The following is a 22,938-nucleotide window of genomic DNA, read 5'->3' on the forward strand; positions in this document are numbered from 1 at the left end:
TTCACTTTTAGCATAACATTTTTAGATTCACACTGATGGTTTAAAGAAGAAAAAAACCTAAAAATGTTACTAATTACTTTCCAATTTCATAAGATTATATTTCATTATATAAGGCCACTGGAAATGATTGAAATCAAAAAATACTTCATTGGACTGCTCTCCTTTCCTCAATGAATCCAGGTTACAAAATCAAGAAACTATGAGGTCTGACTTCAAAAGAATGAATAAAACATTAAAGTGACCACACAAAAAAATAACTTTGCCATGAAAATGAAACATGTTCATATGAATAAATGATTAAATTCATTTAAGTATTTTGAGTTTAAAATATCATGAAATCACAGTATTTCTCAGAAACTGTGACCTCCTTGAGAGTAGGGACAGAGGTTTTTTTGTTTGTTTGTTTTGCCTATTTTTGCACCTTTAGCATTTAGCACAGTGCCTGGCACATAGGAGTTAATCAATCAATAAATGCTTGTAGAATGATTATTGAGAAACTAAGAAATACTTTCTGGCTAAGAAAAAAAAAAAGGGGATCCCCCTTGTGGAAAAAAAGAGGTTTTTTTTTTTTTTTATTCTGAAAAAAGAACTATACCTGGAGTCAGGGCTCAGACCATAGTTCCTAAACAGTCCAAACATTCTAGGCAAGTCACTTAACCTTTATGCCCTTCCACAAGACTATATTACTGAGCTGTGATTGTGTTCACTTACTCCAAGTTCCTTACTCCAAAGACCCTTCTCTTTCTTTTTTTTTTCTCTTTAATAATATTTTATCATTCTTCTAATTACATGTAAAAACAATTTTAAACATTCATTTAAAAATTTTTTCGTTTCCAAATTCTTATTCTCCTCCTTTTCCTCTCCTCTCCTGAGACAGTAAGCAATTTGATATGTTATATATATATATATATATATATATATATATATAAAATCAAGCACAAAAATTATAGTTCCATGTGAGTAATGTGAGTAAAGAAAACACAGACCCCCCCCCGAAAAAAATGAAAAAACATAAAGTGAAAACAGTTATATTTTAATCTGCATTCAGATCTCCATCAGTTCTCTCTCCAAAGTTAGGTAGCATTTTTCATCATGAGTCCTTTGGAATTGTCTTAGACGATCTCTTTCTCTTTCAAAAGAAGTACCACAGGAAAAATATGATTTTATTACAGGATAATATATTTTAATATTATCCCTTAATAAAATTATATATAGATAAGAAAGTTACATTTACCTATCTTTGTATGTTATCAATGGGTCTTTTTTTGTTAAATAGGAAACATTTTCCCCAAAAAAACCCTCCCTCTAAAATACAATAAAGCTATATACAGCAATGAAGTTATAATTAAGTCTATAGCTATTTTCTGCCTGGTCTCCTTTTATATCTCTCCAGCACTGACAAGATACCTCTTCTAACTTTCATGTGCTGCATACCAATGAAGACATGAGTGAGTATAAGAATTTTTCACCTAGTTTATTTATTCATTCTAGAAACAGTAACTCAACACAGGAAATTCCTTTTCTCTGACCTTTCCCGTGCTTCCTATTGCACTTTCCTAGTGAACAAATAGCCTGGATTAACTATTTTCAAGAATGATGATGTCATCACCCAATCAAGTGAAGCTAAGTATACCCAGAAATTACCCCTCTAGGAGTGAAGATCTCACCTAAGGAAGTTGAATTTGCCCCCATTTACTTAATGGCAATAACTAATTATTTACTTTTATGTTTGAAGGTCAAATAATCTATCAAATGCCATTCTTTGGTATAAATTTAAAAAAACTAAATTTATATGTACTAATAAAGAAACTAAGCAAACTTTGACATGACCTACTGGTTAGAAGGTACAAGAAAAATGGAAAATTGGGGACTAGAAGAACAATAAAGAATGTGAGCACTCATAATAAATTTAAATATTTTATATCCTTTGGAAATCTAAAGAGATAGTTAAGTGTAGGTACCATACAACATCCCGTATAATATAACCATACTGTCTTTGTCCTTCTCTAGTTTTCTGTTACACTGTTCTTTGTCTCTCTGTCTCTCTCTCTCTCCCTGTGTCTGTCTATCTGTCTGTCTCTCTCTCTGTTTCTCTCTCTTCTGTGTATCTTTCTCTCTCTCTCTCTCTCTCTCTCTCTCTCTCTCTCTCTCTCTCTCTCTCTTGGATCTCCTACTGCTCCTTCCCAGTGTCTTTTGCTGGATCATCATTCAGGTCGTGCCACCTCTGTTCTTCTCTTCTCCCTCTGCATTATTACATCTAGTAATCCCATCAGCTCCCATGGATCCCTGCGCTGATGACTCTCAAATCTGTCCAGTTTCAACCTCTCTGCTGATCTTCAGTCTCACATCTTCAACTACTTCCTGACTCAGCTTAAATATATTGTAAAATCTTAAAGTCAACATGTCCCAATCTGACCTCAATATCTTCCCCTCCAAACCCTAGCCCCATCCAAACTTCTCTAATGTTAAGAGCTCTGCCATTTTCCCCATCACCCTGGTTTGCAACCTTATTCTATGTTACCTTCCATATCCAATCTGTTGCCAAGGCCTGTCAATTTTTGTTTTTATAACATCTCCCATACATATCTCTTTCTTTGTTCTGACATTTCTACCAACCATCCTAGTTCAGGCCTTTATTATTTTATGCCTGAACTATGTAATAGTTGTTCTGCCAGCTACACATCTCTTCCCACTTCAGTCCATCCTCCATTCAGCCACCATAACCATTCTCCTACAGCACAGGTCCCATCATGTCATCTCCTTACTCAATAAACTCCAGTGGCTTTTTTCTCCTCCAGGATAAAATATTTAAAAATCCTCCATTATAACCTGGTCCTCCTCATTTTTCCAGTTTTTTCACATCTTGTATCCTATTAAATTCTTTTTGATCCACTGACAACAGAGTACACACTATTCTTCAAACAAAACATTCCATCTCCCACCTCCCCACTCCTGGCCTTTTCACATGCTGACCCCAAACACAGAGTTCCTTCTATCATCACTTCTGCCTCCTGACTTCCCAAACTTTCATCAAGTTCTAGCAAAAATCCCACCTTCAATAGAAAGCCCTTCCAAATTCCAGTTAATTCTAATGTCTTCCCTCTATTGATTATTTCAAATTTATCCTATTCATAACTTGTTTCTATATAGTTATTTTCACATTTTCTCTTGTACAAAGACTATGAGATTCTTAAGAACAGGGACTGTCTTTTTATTCCCAGTAATCAGCACAGTGTTTAGCACAGAGTTAGGTACTTAAATGTTTACTAACCAGTTATTAAGTTTTAAACACTAGAATAGCATCTGCCCCAACATATTCCTTTGGATCAAGAAGCTACAAAACCAACAAAATAAGGGTCAATAATGGATAAATTACTAATCTCTACATTTTCTATTTTTCTCTTTATCACAAGAGATTTATGCATAAGCAAATGCTTCTTTTCTTTAAAAAATTTTTATCCCTTAACTCATCTAGATCCCAAGTATTTTGAAAAACTTTCTCCATTTAACAGAGGACCTGAAATATGCCCTATAAAAAGAATGGAATAATTAATCCAAAATATTCATAAAATATTTTCATTAATACTCCTTAATAGTGCCTACCTAGTGAATATGACATATCTTAGGCTGTATTTCCATGACCCCAAATATCTGGAGAAGTCAGTAAAAAAAAAGAAAAAAGAAAAATCAGGCCATCCAATGAAAAATAAATCAATCAAAGTGATTATCTCACATGGAGCAGACACCATATTCATTTCTTGGGCTGAATTTTCAACTAAATTGACTGATATTTTGACATTATGTAGTCAGAGCTATAGGATTCCTTGGTGTGTTCTTTCCCTCACAGGATGTATACTGTGCTATGAAAGTCCCTTTCATTTGCAACTATTGCACCATACTTTTGACCTATATCCATTGGCCATGTGACAAGTGCTTCCACATCTAAAGAATAACTACACTCCTTTTTGTTTGGCCTGGATAGCTCTTCCTTCTTTTTCTGTCCTTGTTCTTCCTTTCAGACTTGGAATGGCAACTCCTTGGCTTGGCTCACTGCCTCGGCCTGTGTAAGTACTCTCTCTCTTTCCACAATGACTATGCTGAAATATCTACCATTCCCCTGCATGTGCCTCTGCAGTTTATTACCAAAGTGTAGATCTATATTGAACTTCTTCAACCTCTCAATACATGAAATGTTATTCTACCAAAGCTCCTTTTGTTTATCTATGTAAACAATATCTACATATGTGATCATGATCCACAGTGGGGAAGCTATCTTCGTGTTAATATATTCCTGTTAATTATGATTTACTCCAATTCATTCAGTTCCTCTACACCCAGATTGTTTGAAACATGAATAAATGACTGAATAATTGAATTATTTTAAAAAGGAGACACGAGGAGGCAGGACATCTAATTCTATATTTTACATTAATGATTTAACCTGACTCCCCAAGACTTATATAACTCCCTACATAGCAACATCAGGTACATTTGTTATTCCTTTATTAACTAATACTTACTCTTTATTTACTAATTTACTAATACTCTTTTATTTTTCCTCCTTTTTAATATTCAGTAATAGGAATCCTACTACTAGGAATCCTAGTCTTACAATTTGAAATACATGAAGATTCATATAGACACTCTATTCTAGGAATCCTAGTCTTACAATTTGAAATACATGAAAATTCATATAGACACTCTATTCCTTCATGATGACTTTTGCATGAATTTATATAGTCTTCTATACTTTGTCAAAGAAAACTAGGTGGCATAGGAAATAAAATAATGGGACCTGGAGTTAGAAAGACCCAAGTGCAAATCCAGCCTCAAATGCTTATTAGCTGTGTAATCCTGAGCAAGTATCCTGTTTACCAGTTTCCTCATTTGTAAAATAATCTAGAGAAAGAAATGCAAACCACTTCACTCTCTTTGCACAGAAAACTCCAAATAGGATCACTAAGAGTTGGACAGGACTAACAATAACAACAAAATGCCTTGTGTCAAGAGAAAAAATGTGCACGTAGTCATATGCAAGTAAGCATGGAGGAACTGGATTCTTCTGGGAATCTTAATGGGGTATAAAATGTTCCCAGTTAAAATACAATCCAGGTAAGTTATTAACAAATCACTCTTAACAAATAGTGGATTAAAGAAGTAGGATTTATGGCTTATGCAGTATAACTTGTTTGTAATAAAGTTTCCAACTATAGAGGAATAGAAATTCTTTGACAATAAAATATTTACTAATTGGATTAATCAACATGATTAAAGAAATCACATGATAGTAAAGCAATATAGTTAAGAACATAGCAACTTCAGATGCCATTTAATCCAATTTCTTCATTTAATAGATGAGAAAACCAAGGCCCAAGATCACAATGATTTATTACAAAAACTGATAAGAATCAGAGGTAAAATGAACCCAGGTCTTACACACTCAAGGGGGCTGCAATTAGACTGAGTTATTACCCTGCTAATAAAGGTTAGGTTACTTCCAGTGCCTTCAGTTCTTTCCTCTTTAACATATTATCTCCTTTTTACTATACCTTCTTCCATTTCAAGAGTTCAAAACTGAGTGGATTAACAAAGAAATGGAAATAGTTCTTTATAGATGAAAGTATAGAGTCAGTTTTGGAGTATCTGAATTAGTGATGGGAAATTGTGAATAATAAATAATCAGAAATAATCCAAAAGGTATGGAAGTTTGGTTTAACCTAGAGATTAGCTTTTCTTTTTTTTTTTTCTGCAGCAAATGATCTACCTAATTAGTAACAGCTTTAACGTCCTTTAGCTAGGGAAGTTCAATCAGTTCCTTTGCAATAGTGCCTGAATGTGGCAGCAGGATAAGGGTAGGGGGTAGAGAATGGGAAGAGCAGGAAACTCCTTTATCTTCTCTCTCCCTACTGCTTTCTTGGCCTTTCAAGCTGGGGCTCCAAACATTAAATGCTGATGGTGGATAAGCTCCACTGCTCCAAAATATAAGTGCTATCCAATTTTCATTCTAGAAAATACATACACTTATTTTTTTTAAAAAAAAGGAATCCCAGGAGGAAGCCAGGTTGAATAGTAATAGATAGATAAATAGACAGATAGATAGCTCATTAACAAAATCAAAATGAATCCTCATTAACAAAATTCCTTATTAACACCAGTTCAAGTAAACACCCAAAAAGGTTTATTTTTATTAGGCATTATTTACCTATTTTGTTTTTATAATATCATCATATCTTATGAACTATATATTGTTAGCATGAACTCTCATCAATAATTTGGGGCCCTGATAAATCTCTTGAATTATGATCAAAGAGTACTGTTTTGAAAATAACCCAGCATGATAAATCATTAAAGATTCATAGATCAGCACAACTTTGAAGCATCACTCTAACAAAAATTAGCTTGTATGGCCTAGGATTTGAATGCAGCACAACTGTGCTAGATTCATTTTCCTAGCATTCCAGATAGGAATTTGGATACAACAGATGGAAATATGACTTGTTATCACTCAATAACAAAAATGCAATTTGGAAAAAAAAATAACTTACCACTGTTACAGCATCATTCAACAGTGACTCTCCAAATACCAAGATGTAAAGTTGTTCATTGACATGAATATTTTCAAAGACAGCAAGCACTGCCACGGGATCCACAGCTGAAATTAAGCTGCCAAAAAGCAGGCTCTGTAGCAAAGTGATGTCAGTCAAGCCAAATGTTTCAATTTGGCAGATGCCAAACAGAGAGATCCCAATGCCAATAGAATTCCAAAGGGTCCCTACAACAGCATACCAGAATATGGTGCCAATGTTCTCAAAGAAAGGACGGGTTGGCATAAAATATCCTGCATCAAGCACAATGGGTGGAAGGAGATATAAGAAAAATACATCTGTCTTCATTGCAGGTGGAGACTTTTCATCTACTCCAAATATAATTCCACCTAGTAGAAGTCCAACCATGATAAGGAGGCAGCTTTCAGGCACTATTGTGGGCAACTTGTGATAGAGGTGAAAGCCTGTGAGGAAGAATAACAAAAAAAACATTTTTTGTTATCTAAACATTATTCTCATGAAGAGTCCTAATGTCCTTTTAAGAAAAAGTTTTAAAAATCAGCAAAGTAGCATATTCAAAGCTTTTTAAATGCATGATATTAAGCAGAATTCAACGCCCCCTCTCCTTATTGAGTACATTTGGGATGAATTAAAATTAGAAGGTAGAATTTTATAATTAATATATTTATTTAGTTTGGGTCTTATTCTTTAGAACACAACTCCCATCAAGAACTTTATAAATACTGGACTGGGAGAAGACTGGATAAAATTCTGATAGTTTGGAATATGCTTGATTTTTTTTTTCATTTAATAATCTTAAAATGGAATAATACTCAGTATCCTATGTTTTTTAATGAGGCATACTCTAAAGAGCAAAGCTCTATCTTCTACAGAAAAAGAGCTTAAAAAGTGAGTAAAATACTGTACTTGAAGTCAGAAATTAGTAGGTTCAAAATATGCCTCTAGACACTTACTAACTACTTGAACATGAACAAGTCACATTTTTTCTGAGGCTCATTTTTCCCATCCATAAAATAAAGATAATAATACCTACCTAATAGAGTTAAGAGGCTAATCTTAAAATATTATATAAATATCAGTTTTTATTATTCAAAATCTGTAACATAAAACAAAGAAACTCGAATGTGTTCTATTACAATGCAAAAATCAAGAACTTGGAGGAGCTTATATTATGAGCTCAGAAATCTTGTATACATGATTTTATTTTTCTCATGTTCTGAAGCTCTGCACTAAATATGTTGTGAACTATAATAACTGATGAAACAGCCTAATTAGTTTTTTTTAAAATGAGACTTGTGAGCAGCCTTTATGATCTTAAAAAAAAACAGCACTGTATAAGGTTATAATAATAGGTAGTATATAAAGATAGTCAATTGCTCCAGCTATTCAGTGCTTATGGCCTCCTGTCTATTGACTTCACTGATCAACAGAGAAAGAAAAATAATCCATTAACAACCAGGTTTTCAGGGTATGAAACTAAGTAATGCCATTTATCCACAGCTATCATAAGTAATTGAGATGAAGAGGAAAATAACACACCTCAATCTTTCCTATTTACTAAATCCCTAGGCTGCTCTCAAGGATAAAATAAGAAACTACCTTTGCTGGAGTATAATATAGAATAAGGCTCAAAAACACAATTCCAGGGTTTCTCACCAGGTCTATTTAACTGTTGAGCTCTGATAACACTGTTATCCCAAGACACAGAAGCAAATGGAAAGCCAACAAAGAAAAGAAACTAGAGTAGCAAGCACATTTCTTGGTCATCTCCATTTCATGGCTCTTCTGCTCTGGTCTCTATTTCTATCTTTTCTGCTTCTAGATGAAAATGGGGGAGGAACTCAATCTAGGATCCAAGTTTTCATTTCACTTCCCTGACTTCTCTAATACATACCTACCAGCTCCTTTTCAGTTTCCTTTTCTATGTTGTCTTTTGCCCAGAATGTAAGCTCCTTGAGGGAAAATAAGGTCTATACTCAGTACTTAACACAGTACCTGGCATATAGTATGCTCTCACTTTCAAGGTCTCTCTGAAGAAATGTTGGAATTGATTGCATGAATGGAAGACACTGTCAAAGGACCACCCAACATGGGGTTTCCACATCAAAGAAGGTGCTGTGATCTATGAGCAAAGCAGAATTGTAGGAGCTCAAAAGAAATGTGAGATGCCAAATTTAGAGACACCTCTACCCCAAATGTTCATATAGATTATTTGTATTCAATCTATGGTAGAACATTCTGACTTTTATTGGTCTGATCAGCCAGTCAGATACACTATACTTTGATCTTAACATAGTGATGCCATTTTGGTCCTTTTTGAGAATAAAGGACAATAACTAACCAATCCATCCATTTATCTATCTCTCTTATCTATCTGTCTGTATATCTATCTATCTCCATCAAGGAAAAAAACACAAACATATACACATTTGTTTTTCACTTCTACTTTCTATTCACTTTTCTCCCTTTTTACTGTACTCCAAACGTAGACACCTAGGTCTATTGTCTCTCTTCTAGTCTAGCCTCTTGAGAAATTAAGCATTGAGATGACTCTCCTGCGTTAGAGCTAGCTGCCACAGCTCTTCTAATTGAGGAAGCCTCAAAGCTCAACCTAGGCTGGATTGGAGTCCAACCTCCCCCCACCAGATTCAGAGCATTTTTACCCTCAAAGAGTTTTAGAATTGGGGAAAGGAATGAGACTGAACATCTACACTGACTCCAAATATGCTTTTCATATTTAGCACACTCATAAGAAAAGAAAGTTGACAGCAAAAAGTTCTCCTATTAAATATGCAAGAAAAACAGGCTTGCAGATTCAGCTGCATTTACCCCTGACCATGACACCTTTACTTCCCCAGCACAGAAGAATAGAGACACACCGTGTCTCTAATCCCAGAGACAACCCAGTGTGAACTTCTGTTTGGCCTGCCCATCTCTTTGCAGAGCAAGGGCTCTGCCTTCACTTCTCAAATAATTCAAAAAGTGGCTGAGGCACTTAAGATTAGCTTTCTTTCTCATTACTTTCCACTTTTTCCAGGTGTACCTGGAACAGAACCCGAAGGAGCCACAATAAGGATCATTCAAGATCTAGCAGCTTCCACATTAAAAGATCAAAAGGGCTGGAATCTGATATTCTGAAAGGCAAAGGAACTTGGTATGTGGCCAAGAATAATTTAAGCAGCCAAACTGAGCATTTTCTTCCAGGGAAGTAGATGGACATTCAATAAAATATGTGAATTCCATTTATTTCTGATGAAAAAACCAAAGCTAAACAACAAGTCTGATCTTCCAATATAGGATTCAAAAGAAGCATAAAAAGGTAAAAAGAACTATTGAGAACTGTATTTCTGTTATGGGTATACATAAAGAGTACATGTATAATTTGGTTTTACTATTATAATATACAAAAGGATCTAGAGGTGTAAAGGAAATTGTACCAGAAAAAGGGAAAAGTGGAGGTACTATGTCTCACAAAGAGGGAAAGGAAACTTATTATATCTGAGGGAAAGAAGGAAGGGGGATGAACATAATGTGTATCTTACTCTCATCAGAATTGGCTCAAAGAAAAAATATTAGGCATATTTGGTTTACAGAGAAACTTCTCTCACCTCATTGAAAAGTGGAAGGGGAAAAGCAAAAAGGGAAGGCATCAGTTAAATAGAAGGGAATACAGAAATTGTAAGGGAAAGGTTTAAGAAAAGGGGAGGGACTCTAAGGGGGTGGGAGGGATTCTAAAGAAGGAGGGCTGGGTGAGGCAAGTGGTGCTCATAAGTTTAATACTGGGGAGGGGGATAAAGGGGAAAGGAAAGAGAAAAGCATAAAAATAACAATATGGCAGGATATACAGAATTAGTAGTTTTAACCATAAATGTGAATGGGGTAAACTCCCCAATAAAGCAGAAGCAGGTAGCAGACTGGATTAAAAGCCAGAAACCTACAATATGTTGTTTACAGGAAACACACTTGAAGCAGGGCAATATATACAGAGTAAAGGTAAAAGGCTGGAGCAGAATCTACTATGCTTCAGGTGAAGTCAAAAAAGCAAGGGTAGCCATCCTGAAATCATATCAAGCAAAAGCAAAAATTGATCTAATTAAAAGAGATAAGGAAGGACACTATATCTTGCTAAAGGATAGCATAGATAATGAAACAATATCAATACTAAATATATGCACCAATTGGTATAGTATCTAAATTCTTAAAGGAGAAGTTAAGAGATCTACAAGAAATAGACAGCAAAATGATAACAGTAGGAGATCTCAACCTTGCATTCCCAGAACTAGATAAATCAAATCACAAAATAAATAAGAAAGAAATTAAAGAAGTAAATAGACCACTAGAAAAGTTAGGCATGATAGATATTTGTAGAAAACTAAACAGAAACAGAAATGAGTACACTTTCTTTTCAGCAGTTCATGCAACCTATACAAAAAGTGACTATATATTATGACATAAAGACCTCAAATTCAAATGCAGAAAGGCAGAAATAATAAATTCATCCTTTTCAGATCACGATGCAATAAAAATTACATTCAACAAAAAGACAGGGGAAAATAGACCAAAAAGTATTTTAATCTCAACCTAAAGAATGAATGAGTGAAGCAGTGTTACTACTGGGCTTATATCCCAAAGAGATTTTAAAGAAGGGAAAGGGACCTGTATGTGCAAAAACGTTTGTGGCAGCCCTCTTTGTAATGGCCAGAAACTGGAAGCTGAGTGGATGCCCATCAATTGGAGAATGGCTGAATAAATTGTGGTATATGAATATTATGGAATATTATTGTTCTGTAAGAAATGACCAGCAGGATGATTTCAGAAAGGCCTGGAGAGACTTACATGAACTGATGCTGAGTGAAATGAGCAGGACCAGGAGATCATTATATACTTCAACAATAATACTATATGATGATCAATTCTGATGGATGTGGTCATCTTTAACAATGAGATGAACCAAATCAATTTCAATAGAGCAGTAATGAATTGAACCAATTGCATCCAATGAAAGAACTCTAGGAAATGTCTATGAACCACTACATAGAATGCCCAATCCCTCTATTTTTGTCCGCCTGCACTTTTGATTTCCTTCACAGGCTAATTGTACGATATTTCAAAGTCTGATTCTATTTGTATAGCAAAATAACTGTTAGGACATGTATACATATATTGTATTTAATTTATACTTTAACATATTTAACATGTATTGGTCAACCTGCCATATGGGGAAAGGGGTGGGGAGAAAGAGGGAAAAAGTTGGAACAAAAGATTTTGCAATTGTCAATGCTGAAAAATTCCCCATGCATATATCTTATAAATAAAAAGCTATAATTTTAAAAAAAAGAATGAATTGGTGAAACAGCAAATCATAGACACAATTAATAATTTCACCCAAAAGAATGACAATAATGAGATGACATACCAAAATGTGTGGGATGCAGCCAATGCAGTAATAAGGGGAAATTTTGTAGCTCTAGAGGCCTACTTGCATAAAATAGAGAAAGAGAAAGTCAGTGAATTAGGTTTGCAACTAAAAAAGCTAGAAAAAAGAGCAAATTTAAAACCCCCAATCAAACACTAAACTTGAAATTCTAAAAATAAAAGGAGAGATTAATAAAAATGAAAGTAAAAAAAAAAAAACTATTGACAATAAATAAAACTCAGAGTTGGTTCTATGAAAAAATCAACAAAATAGATAAACCTTTGGTAAATTTGATTAGAAAAAGAAAAGAGGAAAATCAGATTGTTAGTCTTAAAAATGAAAAGGGAGAACTTGCCACTAATGAAGAGGAAATTAGAGCAGTAATTGGGAATTATTTTGCCCAATTTTATGCCAATAAATTTGATAACTTAAATGAAATGGATGAATACCTTCAAAAATATAGGTTGCCCATATTAACAGAGGAAGAAATAAATTGGTTAAATAGTCCCATTTTAGAAAAAAGAAATAGAACAAGATATTAATCAAAGCCCTAAGAAAAAATCCCCAAGACCAAATGGATTTACATGTGAATTCTATCAAACATTCAAAGAACAATTAACTCCAATGCTATATAAATTATTTGAAAAAATAGGGAATGAAAGACTCCTAGCAAATTCCTTTTATAACACAGACATGGTACTAATACCTAAACCAGGTAGAATGAAAAAAGAGAAAGAAAATTATAGATCAATCTTTCTAATGAACATTGATGCAAAAATCTTAAATAAAATATTAGCAAAAAGATGACAGAAAATCATCCCCAGGATAATACACCATGACCAAGTAGGATTTATATCAGGAATTCAGGGCTGGCTCAATATTAGGAAAACAATTAACGTAATTGCCTATATCAATCAATAGATGTAGAAAAAGCATTTGATAAATGTTGGAATCCTTACTAACTGCTAAGTAATTAGAGTTGATCTAATCTTACAAGAAGATGTTTTGGGCAGAACCTGAAACAAGGTACTAAGTAGAACTACCCATAATCCCTCTCTCTGGAAGGAGCATAAATAGGCCAATGGGCCAGTCGGAGAGTTCTTCAGAGAGAGGAAGACGCTACAAGTCGAGATTTCACCGGAATGACATGAAGACTGGAGCTGGGGAGGCTGAAGAAAGCAGAGGCAGAGGCTGAAGGACCAGACCTTTGGATTTAAAGACTTTTGGAGAGAGCTCTTGGAACCCAGCAGAGAGATAGGCCTCTAAGCTAACCGGGCTAGAAGAAAAAGCTCACCACAGATAAAATCAAACACCCATTCCTATTAAAAACACTATAGACACAGGAGTTCTCAAACTACAGCCCATGGGCCAGATGAAGCAGCTGAGGACATTTATCCCCCTCACCCAGGGCTATGAAGTTTCTTTCTTTAAAGGCCCACAAAACAAAAGTTTTTGTTTTTACTATAGTCTGGCCCTCCAACAGTCTGAGGGAGAGTGAACTGGCCCTCTATTTAAAAAGTTTGAGGACCCCTGAATAGAGTATAGGAACAAATGGATTTTTCCTTAAAATACTGAGTAGCATCTATTTAAAACCATCAGTAAGCATCATATGTAATGGAGATAAACTGGAACCCTTCCCAATTAGAACAGGGGTGAAACAAGGTTGCCCACCATCACCATTACTATTCAATATTGTATTAGAAATGCTAGCTTCGGCAATAAGAGATGAAAAAGAGATTAAAGGAATTAGAGTAGGTAATGAGGAATCCAAATTAACACTCTTTGCAGATGATATGATGGTATTATTAGAGAACCCCAGAGATTTTACTAAAAAGCTATTAGAAATAATCCACAACGTTAGCAAAGTTTCAGGATACAAAATAAATCTACATATATCATCAGCATTTTTACACATCACTAACAAAATCCAACAGCAAGAGATACAAAGAGAAATTCCATTTAAAATAACTATTGATAGTACAAAATATTCAGGAATCTGTCTGCCAAGGGAAAAATCAGGAACTATATGAGCAAAACTACAAAACACTTTCCACACAAATAAAGTCAGATCTAAACAACTGGAAAAATATTAAGTGCTCTTGAATAGGTCAAGCGAATATAATAAAGATGAAAATACTCCCTAAACTAATATATTTATTTAGTGCTATACCAATCAGACTCCCAAGAAACTTTTTTAATGACCTAGAAAAAATAACAACAAAACTCATCTGGAAGAACAAAAGGTCAAAGGAACTAATGAAAAAAAAAAATCAAATGAAGATGGCCTAGCTATAACTGATCTAAAATTATATTATAAAGCAGCAATCACCAAAACCATTTGGTACTAGCTAAGAAACAGAGTAGCTAATCTATGGAATAGGTTAGGGTCACAGGACAAAATAGTTAATGACTCCAAAAACCCCAGCTTTTCGGATAAGAATTCACTATTTGACAAAAACTGCTGGGACAACTGGAAAACTAGTATGGCAGAAACTAGGCACTGACCCACACCTCACACCATCTACTAAGATAAGGTGGAAATGGGTTTAAGATCTAGATATAAAGAATGACATTGTAAATAAATTAGAAGACATAGAATAATTTACCTCTCAGATCCGTGAAAGAGGAAGGAATTTGGATCAATATAAATCATTACTGATCACAAAATTTTTAAAAATTGATTTTATCAAGTTAAAAAGCTTTTGTACAAACAAAATTAATGCAGACAAGATTAGAAGGGAAGCAATAAACTAGGAAAACATTTTTACAATTAAAAGTTCTGATAAAGGCCTCATTTCCAAAATATATAGAAAATTGACTCTAATTTATAAGAAATCAAGCCATTCTCCAATTAATAAATGGTCAAAGGATATGAACAGAAAATTTTCAGATGAAGAAATTGAAATTATTTCTACTCATATGAAAAGATGTTTCCAAATCATTGTTGATCAGAGAAATGCAAATTAAGACAATTCTGAGATATCACTACATACCTCTCAGATTGGCTAAGAGGACAGGAAAAGAAAATGACAAATGTTGGAGGAGATGTGGGAAAACCAGGACACTGATGCATTGTTGATTGAGTTGTAAACAGATCCAACCATTCTGTAGAACAATTTGGAACTATACTCAAAAAAGTTATCAAACTATGCATACCCTTTGATCCAGTAGTGTTACTACTGGGCTTATATCCCAAAGAGATGTTAAAGGAGGGAAAGGGACCTATTTGTGCAAACATGTTTGTGGCAGCCCTTTTTGTAGTGGCAGAAACTGGAAATTGAATGGATGCCCATCAATTGGAGAATGGCTGAGTAAATTGTGGTATATGAATGCTATGGAATCTTATTGTTCTATAAGAAATAACCAGCAAGATGAATACAGAGAAGCTTGGAGAGACTTACATGAATTGATGTTAAGTGAAATGAACAGAATCAGATCATTATACACTTCAACAACAATACTATGTGAGTATCAATTCAGATGGAAGTGATGAACAGAACCAGCTACACTCAGCGAAAGAACACTGGGAAATGAGTGTGGACCACAACATCGTACTTCCACTCTTTCTTTTATTGTTTGCTTGTATTTTTATTTTTCCTTCTCATTTTTCTGATTTTTCTTCTGCAGCAAGATAATTGTATAAATATGTATACATATATTGTATTTAACATGTATGGGACTACCTGCCATCTAGGGGAGGTGGTGGAGAGAAGGAGGGGAAAAGTTGGAACAGAAGTTTTTGCAAGGGTCAGTGTTCAATAATTACCCATGCATATGTTTTGTCAATAAAAAGCTATAATAAAAAAAAAAAGAAGCAATAGAAAAAAAAATCATTGAAAGAGAGAAAAAAATTATTCTTATAATTATAAAATAGTTAATAATTAATTACATTTGGCCCTGCATTTTTAACCTACTTGTGAGATTTGTTTCTTCTAGGCACTAAGCTATGAACTTCCAACTATTTGTTCATCTTGTATACCATTAGCTAATTGATTCTGAAACCCAGAACATTCTGAATGCTGCTATTGCCATTTTTCCACCTCTCCTTTTCAGTGTGGACCCCCATTAGGCAAGGCATTATACTATGCCCCTTATCAGCATGAAGCAGCTTCAGAAGATGAGACCTCCGTGTCCTTGTCCCAAATGAATCTGGGGGATGACTGCTTGAGGGAGGGAAATTATGTAATGTGATTTTGTGGTCCCCTCATTTTAGGGGGGCTTCTATTCTGGCAATAAATCAGTGATTCTAGATCTTCTGGTTTTAAGAGTCTGCCTCAAGAAACTCCCACACTCAATCTGTCTGATTCTTACCACTCCTTAGTCAGATAGCTTCTGGCCTCAGGGATAGTCTCACAGATAATACTCCTGAGACAATAGTGAATAGACCCCTCCTCAATTCATTGCTGAGTGATAATCTGTCAGCCAGAACCAAATTCCAGAGACCACTCTTCCTTTCTACCCATGAGTCATAAAATTGGCATATCTGACAAAAAGCTGGGTAAATGTGTCTCCTTGCTTCTGTTTCTCTGTTAATTTCTTTTAGAAATTCAAGCCCACTTTTATAATGGTGTTACCATTACAATAAACTGGGGCAGCTAGGTGGTGCAGTGAAGTCAGGAGGACCTGAGTTCAAATCTGGTCTCAGACACTTAACACTTCCTAGCTATGTGACCCTGGGCAAGTCATTTAACCCCAACTGTCTCAGTAAAAACAAAAACAACAAAAACAATTACAATAAACTTTGCCCCGTGGCTAAGGGGAAAAAAAAAAGTAGTTTAAGCAAAGAGAACAATCCTGGATATACAAAATAGGGAATAGAAAAAAGTGAAAGTAAATGATATTTTTAATTGGTTTAGACAAAGGAAATCTAGTAAGCACAGTCAGAAAAGATGGACAATTAGGTATAATAAGGATAAAGTTGTGTAATAGCATGAATAAGAAAAGAAAGATTATTGAAAGCTGATAAACATTTATTTTTAAGGTGTAAGGTCACGGCAATTATTTCTATCCATTAAAAACAGGTTTTTTGTTCATCATTTACAAATGCTTTGATCTTTCAATTTAGGGCTCTGATATCTGAATTTTTAAAAAATAAAATAAAAAGAATGAATGAATTGGTCAAGCTGTTCTCTAGGTAGTAAGGAGTTAAATAACTTTGGATCTCATTTATGGGAAGCAAAGAAAAGCATATTTCTTTTGGAGATTTGCTGGCTCAAAACAACAAAACAAACAAAAATTCATAATGTGTTTAAATTTCACTGGCTTACCTAAAAGAGAAAATAAAATGGACCCCAAAAAGATTTATATAAGCAAAAGGAAACTGAGTTTACACAGAATGCTATTATTCTTCCTGATAATTTTTTTTGGGGTACAGATTTAAAGGAAGGTACTACTATTGAAATTACTTACAGGAATTCTTTTTTTTCCTGATAACTTTTTTTTGGGTACAGATTTAAAGTAAGGCACTACTACTGAAATTACTTACAGTAATTCTTTTTTTTTTTTTTTTTAAAACCATATCCTTTTTAAGTCTTGACTAGTACGGATACTCAAATACCAAGTGAATTATGGGATTTCGAGTTAACAGGGACTGTAAAGATCATCTCATTCTAATCTAACCCTTCATTTAACAGATAAAGAAACTGAGGTTCATAGAGATTGAATGACTTGCTCACAGTCCCACTATTTTTTGTATCATTTACATTATAGTATTATTTTCTTTGTCCAGGTGTTTATTACTTTACATTTCTGATTCACTTCTACTTAGAATATCCTGAGCACTGAACCTTGTTTCATTCCATTTTTATCATGGATACATAAAACTCTGTGAATATAGGTGCTTTACAAATGATTTATTATATTATTTTCATTTCATTTCAGCAGAAACTCATTAAGATGGAAAGGAGACAAGGCTATGAGTTTTTTTATTAGTCAGAAGAGGAACTATCCTATCGTATAACTGAATCTCATTAAAATTTTTGTATATCAATTGTAAGGGTTTATGGTAACATAGTATTCACTAGATTTTCAGACCATACTGTTGAAAATCATTTGATGGGTACATATATGATTTAGACAGAAAGGGTGATATCATAAGCAAATTAGGACAGCAAGGAATAATTTGCCTGGCAGATCTATGGAGGAGGAAAAAATTTATGAACACACACAAGATAGAGAACAATATGAAATGCAAAATGGATCATTTTGATTACATTAAATTAAAAAGATTGGCACGCACACACACACACACACACACACACACACACACACATACACAAACCTGATGTAATCAAGATCAGAAGGGAAGCAGAAATGATTTTTATAGCCAGTGTTTCTGGAAAAGGCTTCATTGCTCAAATTAATAGAGAACTGAGTCAAATTTATAAGAATACAAGTCATTCCCCCCTAACTGAAATGATCAAAGGATATGAATAGTTTTCAAATTAAAGCTCTCTATATTCATATGAAAAAATGCTTTAAATCACTAGTGATTAGAGAAATGAAATTAAAACAACTCTGAAGTACCACCTTACAACTATGAAATTGGCTAATATGACAGAAAAGGAAAATGATAAATGTTGGAGATGTGGGGAAATCACAATACTAATGCATTGTTTGGTGGACTTGAATGAATTGATTCTACCATTCTGGAGAGCAATTTGCAACTATGTCTAAAAGGTGAAAAAACTATACATACCCTTTAATCCGATTATACCACCAATCCAGTAATACTAGTAAAAGCCTATATATACAAAAATGGTTATAGCAGCTTTCTTGTGGTGGCAAAGAATTGAAAATCAAGGGGATGACCATCAACTGGGGATCTGCTGAACAAATTATGGTATATGAATGTAATAGAAAGAAATTCTATAAGAAATGATGAGCAGGCTGATTTCAGAACAACCTTGAAAGACTTATATGAATTGATGCGGAGTGAAGTGAGCAGAACCAGTAGCAACATTGTATGATGGTCAACTATGAATGATTTAGCTATTAATACAAAGATCTAAGACAATTCCAAAAGACTCATGAATGCAAATGCTATCCACATACACATAAAGAAGTATGCATAGCCCTTCCTCATTTAAATCCAATTTACTTGCATATCATGGCATCATCTTCCTGATATCATGGTCCTCTTTGAGAATGCAAGACAAACAACAAGAAAGAAGTATTCAGTTTAAATTTAGCTCAAAGAATATTTTCATTTTTTGTTTTGTTTTATTTTTTCTTTCTCACGGTTTTTCCCTTTTGTTCTGATTCTTCTTTCACACCAAGCCTAATGTATAATATGTTTAATATGATTTTACATATATAAAATCTATATCAGATTGCATACTATTTGTGGGGAGGATCTATCTTCACATGTAATTGGAAAAAACAAAATACTATTAAGTAGGGGGGAGAAAATTATTTGAGCTGATGTTTGAACACTTTATTTTAATTCTATTGTTAATCCATTTCCTTATTATCTCAGGCTCTAATGAACTTTGTGAACCTGGAGATAAAGAATTATTTGTTGTTGTTTAGTCCTTTAAGACTCTTCACAATCCCATTTGGGGTTTCTTTGGCAAAGATACTAGAGTGGTTTGTCATTTCTTTCTCCAAAAGAAGAAACTGGTAAACAGGAATAAGTGACTTGCTCATCTACTAAGTCTCTGAGCTTTTGAACTCAAGTCTTCCTAACGTCAAGCCTAGTGCTCTACCCATTGTGATATCAAACTACTCCCAGGGGCTCATAGGATATTTAGATGTAGAAGGACCCTTAGAAGTCACTGAATCCAATCCTCTCATTTTACAAATGAGGAAATTGATAACAAGAGAATCAGAGAAGGAATTCAAGCCCAGTTCCTTTAACTCTAAATCCCACTATGACACACTGCCACCATAGAGGTTTTTACACTTGATGTTAGACATATAATGAAAATTTTATTTTCTTTTAGCATATTGGGTCAATTAGCAATCATTTATTAAGTGCTTATTAAGTATCAGGCAATATGCTAGGTGCTGGATGCCAATAATTAAGGTCAAAAGTCTTTTTGTTTTTCTTTTAAAGAAATTCTATTTCTTTTGCAGATATCTAATTTTCTATATCACTATGATACAAAGGTCAACAGAGGTTGAAAATATCACATCAGAAATATGGTTACATGAATTGTCCAGTCACATTATTGTCCAGTCAAAAATGAGTACTTTTGAACACAAGTACTCATTAAAAACCTATTATCTCCTAGGCACTGGAGATACCCAAAATAAAAGGAAACAGTCTGTATCCTTAAGGAACTTGAATTCTAATGAGGGGCACCATGCTCATAAAGAGATATATACAGCTTATATATGAAGCAGAAATGATGCAAATCCTGGAGGAAGACATTAGCAGTTTTCTGTAGAAATTGGCACTCAAACTGGGTAGATGTCAGAATAGGTGTCCATAAAATAAAGACACAGAACTTTCAATCTCACTATTCATTAAAGAATGTAGCCTCACTTCTTTTTTCTACTTTTCTTTGAATCTATTAATCAACCAAAGACCAGTCACTGAGAGCCTGTCACCTATCAGAGCCTATTCCAGGTATGGGAAATACAGAGATAGAAGGAAAACATTCCTAATCCTCAATGAGCTGACATTCTATAAAGAAGGCATCTTATATTGATGAATATAAGAATATATTTGTGTGTATGTATAAAATGTTGTGATACATCGATATTATAATGATATATCATCTATTATTAAATTGCATATATTATGTTGTCATATATGTCATATAAGATTTGATGTAGCAAATATTATAAAATGATATATTATATTGATATGTGTGATATATGTAATACATGCAATATATTAACTTAGCACAATAACATATTAATAATAACAATATATAATACATTGTATGACATTTATATGTTAATGTATAGTTGTTATATATAGTATCATATGTAATATACTTTATTTTTATGTAACAATATATTATGAAACAGAACAATATATTAATAAATAGTTATTTTTTTTAAATAAAGTAAATATGTGCTAAGTTTGGGGTAGGGCATTAGCAACTGGGGGGATGAAAAGACTACATGTATTAGGTGGAGCTAGAACAGATTTGAAGGATCCAAGGAAAGAAGGAACAGCCATGCAAAGATTCAAAGGTGATGGATACTATGTCACATGTAAGGAACAGCAAGAAACTCATCTTTTGCCAGAGAATAGAGACAGCAAATATATAAGCAGGAATGGAAAGGCAGATTGTGATGGACTATAAAGTCCCAACAGAGAAACTTTTCACTTTCTGTGAATAGTGCTAAAAAGCTCCTGCATTTTTAATTACTTTTGATCTGACTGACAAACAATATGTTGTCACTAATATTGAGCTCACAGAAATACTAACAAATAAAACTCTCCAGATTTAGAACCAGGCACAAATCAAGAAATTAACAAAGACTATACAAGTTTTCTAGCCAATTTGGAATAATCTAGGTATCCAGTTGAAATAATACTTGAGAAATAAGAAAGATCATTGAATAAGGAACTGTGAATTTGTTTTATATGCTTTGGTTTTTTAAGAAACACATGTACTTATACATATATGTGTATGTGTGTATAGTACTAAATATTTCCTCCTGTCTCTCTCTCTCTATATATATATATATACACAGAAACATACATACATATATATATATATATATACATATATATAATTCTTTAAGATGTGCAACACTAATTTTAACAAATTAATAACAAATTTCTCTATTTGTATCATCTTTTGCAATTTTTTCTGTGTATATTTTTAAAAGTTGATAAAAATTCTTTTTTTTTTTCTTCAGTGGGAAGATCAACGTCGATTGAATGCTTGTCATACGAAATGAGTAATCATAATATCAGGATTGAAGGTAAGAATTATTGACAATGTCAGAGTCATTTTTTACACTGCCAATTGATAAAATGGATCACTATACAATGGAAATAGATGGTTTAAGCATACAGTCCTTTTACCAAAATCATATCAAATTCCATCCCTTCTAGTAGAAGTAATTCTGAAGATGGTTTAAAAGGAGACCAGAGGATAAAATAAATAGAAGTCATAGACAAAAAGTTGAAAAAATCAGTCAAAGAATATTTCCTGTGGTCCCAGAGTTCCTGCCAAAGTCTCCAAAACTCCAGAGCTGGGTCTCAGATCAATTTACCCTGTGGACAAAGATACAGCCTTCCCTCTCCCCAAAAAAAGTTAACTGCCCCAGGTCTACTTCCTTATTTGCAACAATTCTGACAATATTGAGTTTCTCCTCTTATATTAGGTGATAGATTTGGTTTCCTCATTCCTATCATCAAGCTCAGATGATATGAAGAACCTAATACTTAAAAAAATCTTGTGGTCCAAGTACATTATTCTGAATTGGGACAGGGCATCTAAGGCTAAATACTTCTGAATAACAGACAATTCCTGCTTAGTGCCATCCATATCTCACAGACATATCAAAGGATTATATTACAATAGGAGGTTGGACTGCTGATCAATTAAGCATTCAGTGATCTAAGGGGGAAGAGAGAAGTCTTATGAATTGTTCCCTTTTCCTTAAATACATTTTGGTCAGGTACAATTGGAAGGTCCCTGAATACTAAGTGAACAATTATATATTCAGTAACAGAAGGAAACTTTAATTATGGGTTACTTCTGCATGCTAAAATAACTGCTGCTAATTCCCAATCCCTATTTAGAATTAGAAAATGCATTATTTTTCCAAAGATTATTTTTGTTTTAAGTTCTATTGTCTTAATCATTCCATTGTGACCTATAGATATTTATTTGGGTCTCTAAAATGTCTATTAAAACATCTGAATTCAGTGAGGTCATTGCTAATTAGCTAATCTGATCATTTCATAGGCTCACTTCTTCCCAAGGAATTGATGAAAAATCTAGATAAAGTGGTGTGGTTAACTGGAACTGGCATGATAGTTTT

The 22,938-nt window shown here is 33.8% G+C and overlaps 1 protein-coding gene across 1 annotated transcript in view; it reads right to left on the reverse strand.

Annotated features, from left to right (window-relative positions):
* SLC9A2 (solute carrier family 9 member A2) overlaps positions 1 to 22,938 on the reverse strand; it is a 128,546-nt gene that overhangs the window by 88,166 nt on the left and 17,442 nt on the right. The window contains exon 2 of the mRNA XM_051984323.1: positions 6,546 to 7,009. Coding sequence (XP_051840283.1) covers positions 6,546 to 7,009 — 464 coding nt within the window. The remainder of the gene's footprint in view (positions 1 to 6,545; positions 7,010 to 22,938) is intronic.

The sequence above is a fragment of the Antechinus flavipes genome, chromosome 3, assembly GCF_016432865.1.
Source record: "Antechinus flavipes isolate AdamAnt ecotype Samford, QLD, Australia chromosome 3, AdamAnt_v2, whole genome shotgun sequence".
NCBI lineage: Eukaryota > Metazoa > Chordata > Mammalia > Dasyuromorphia > Dasyuridae > Antechinus > Antechinus flavipes.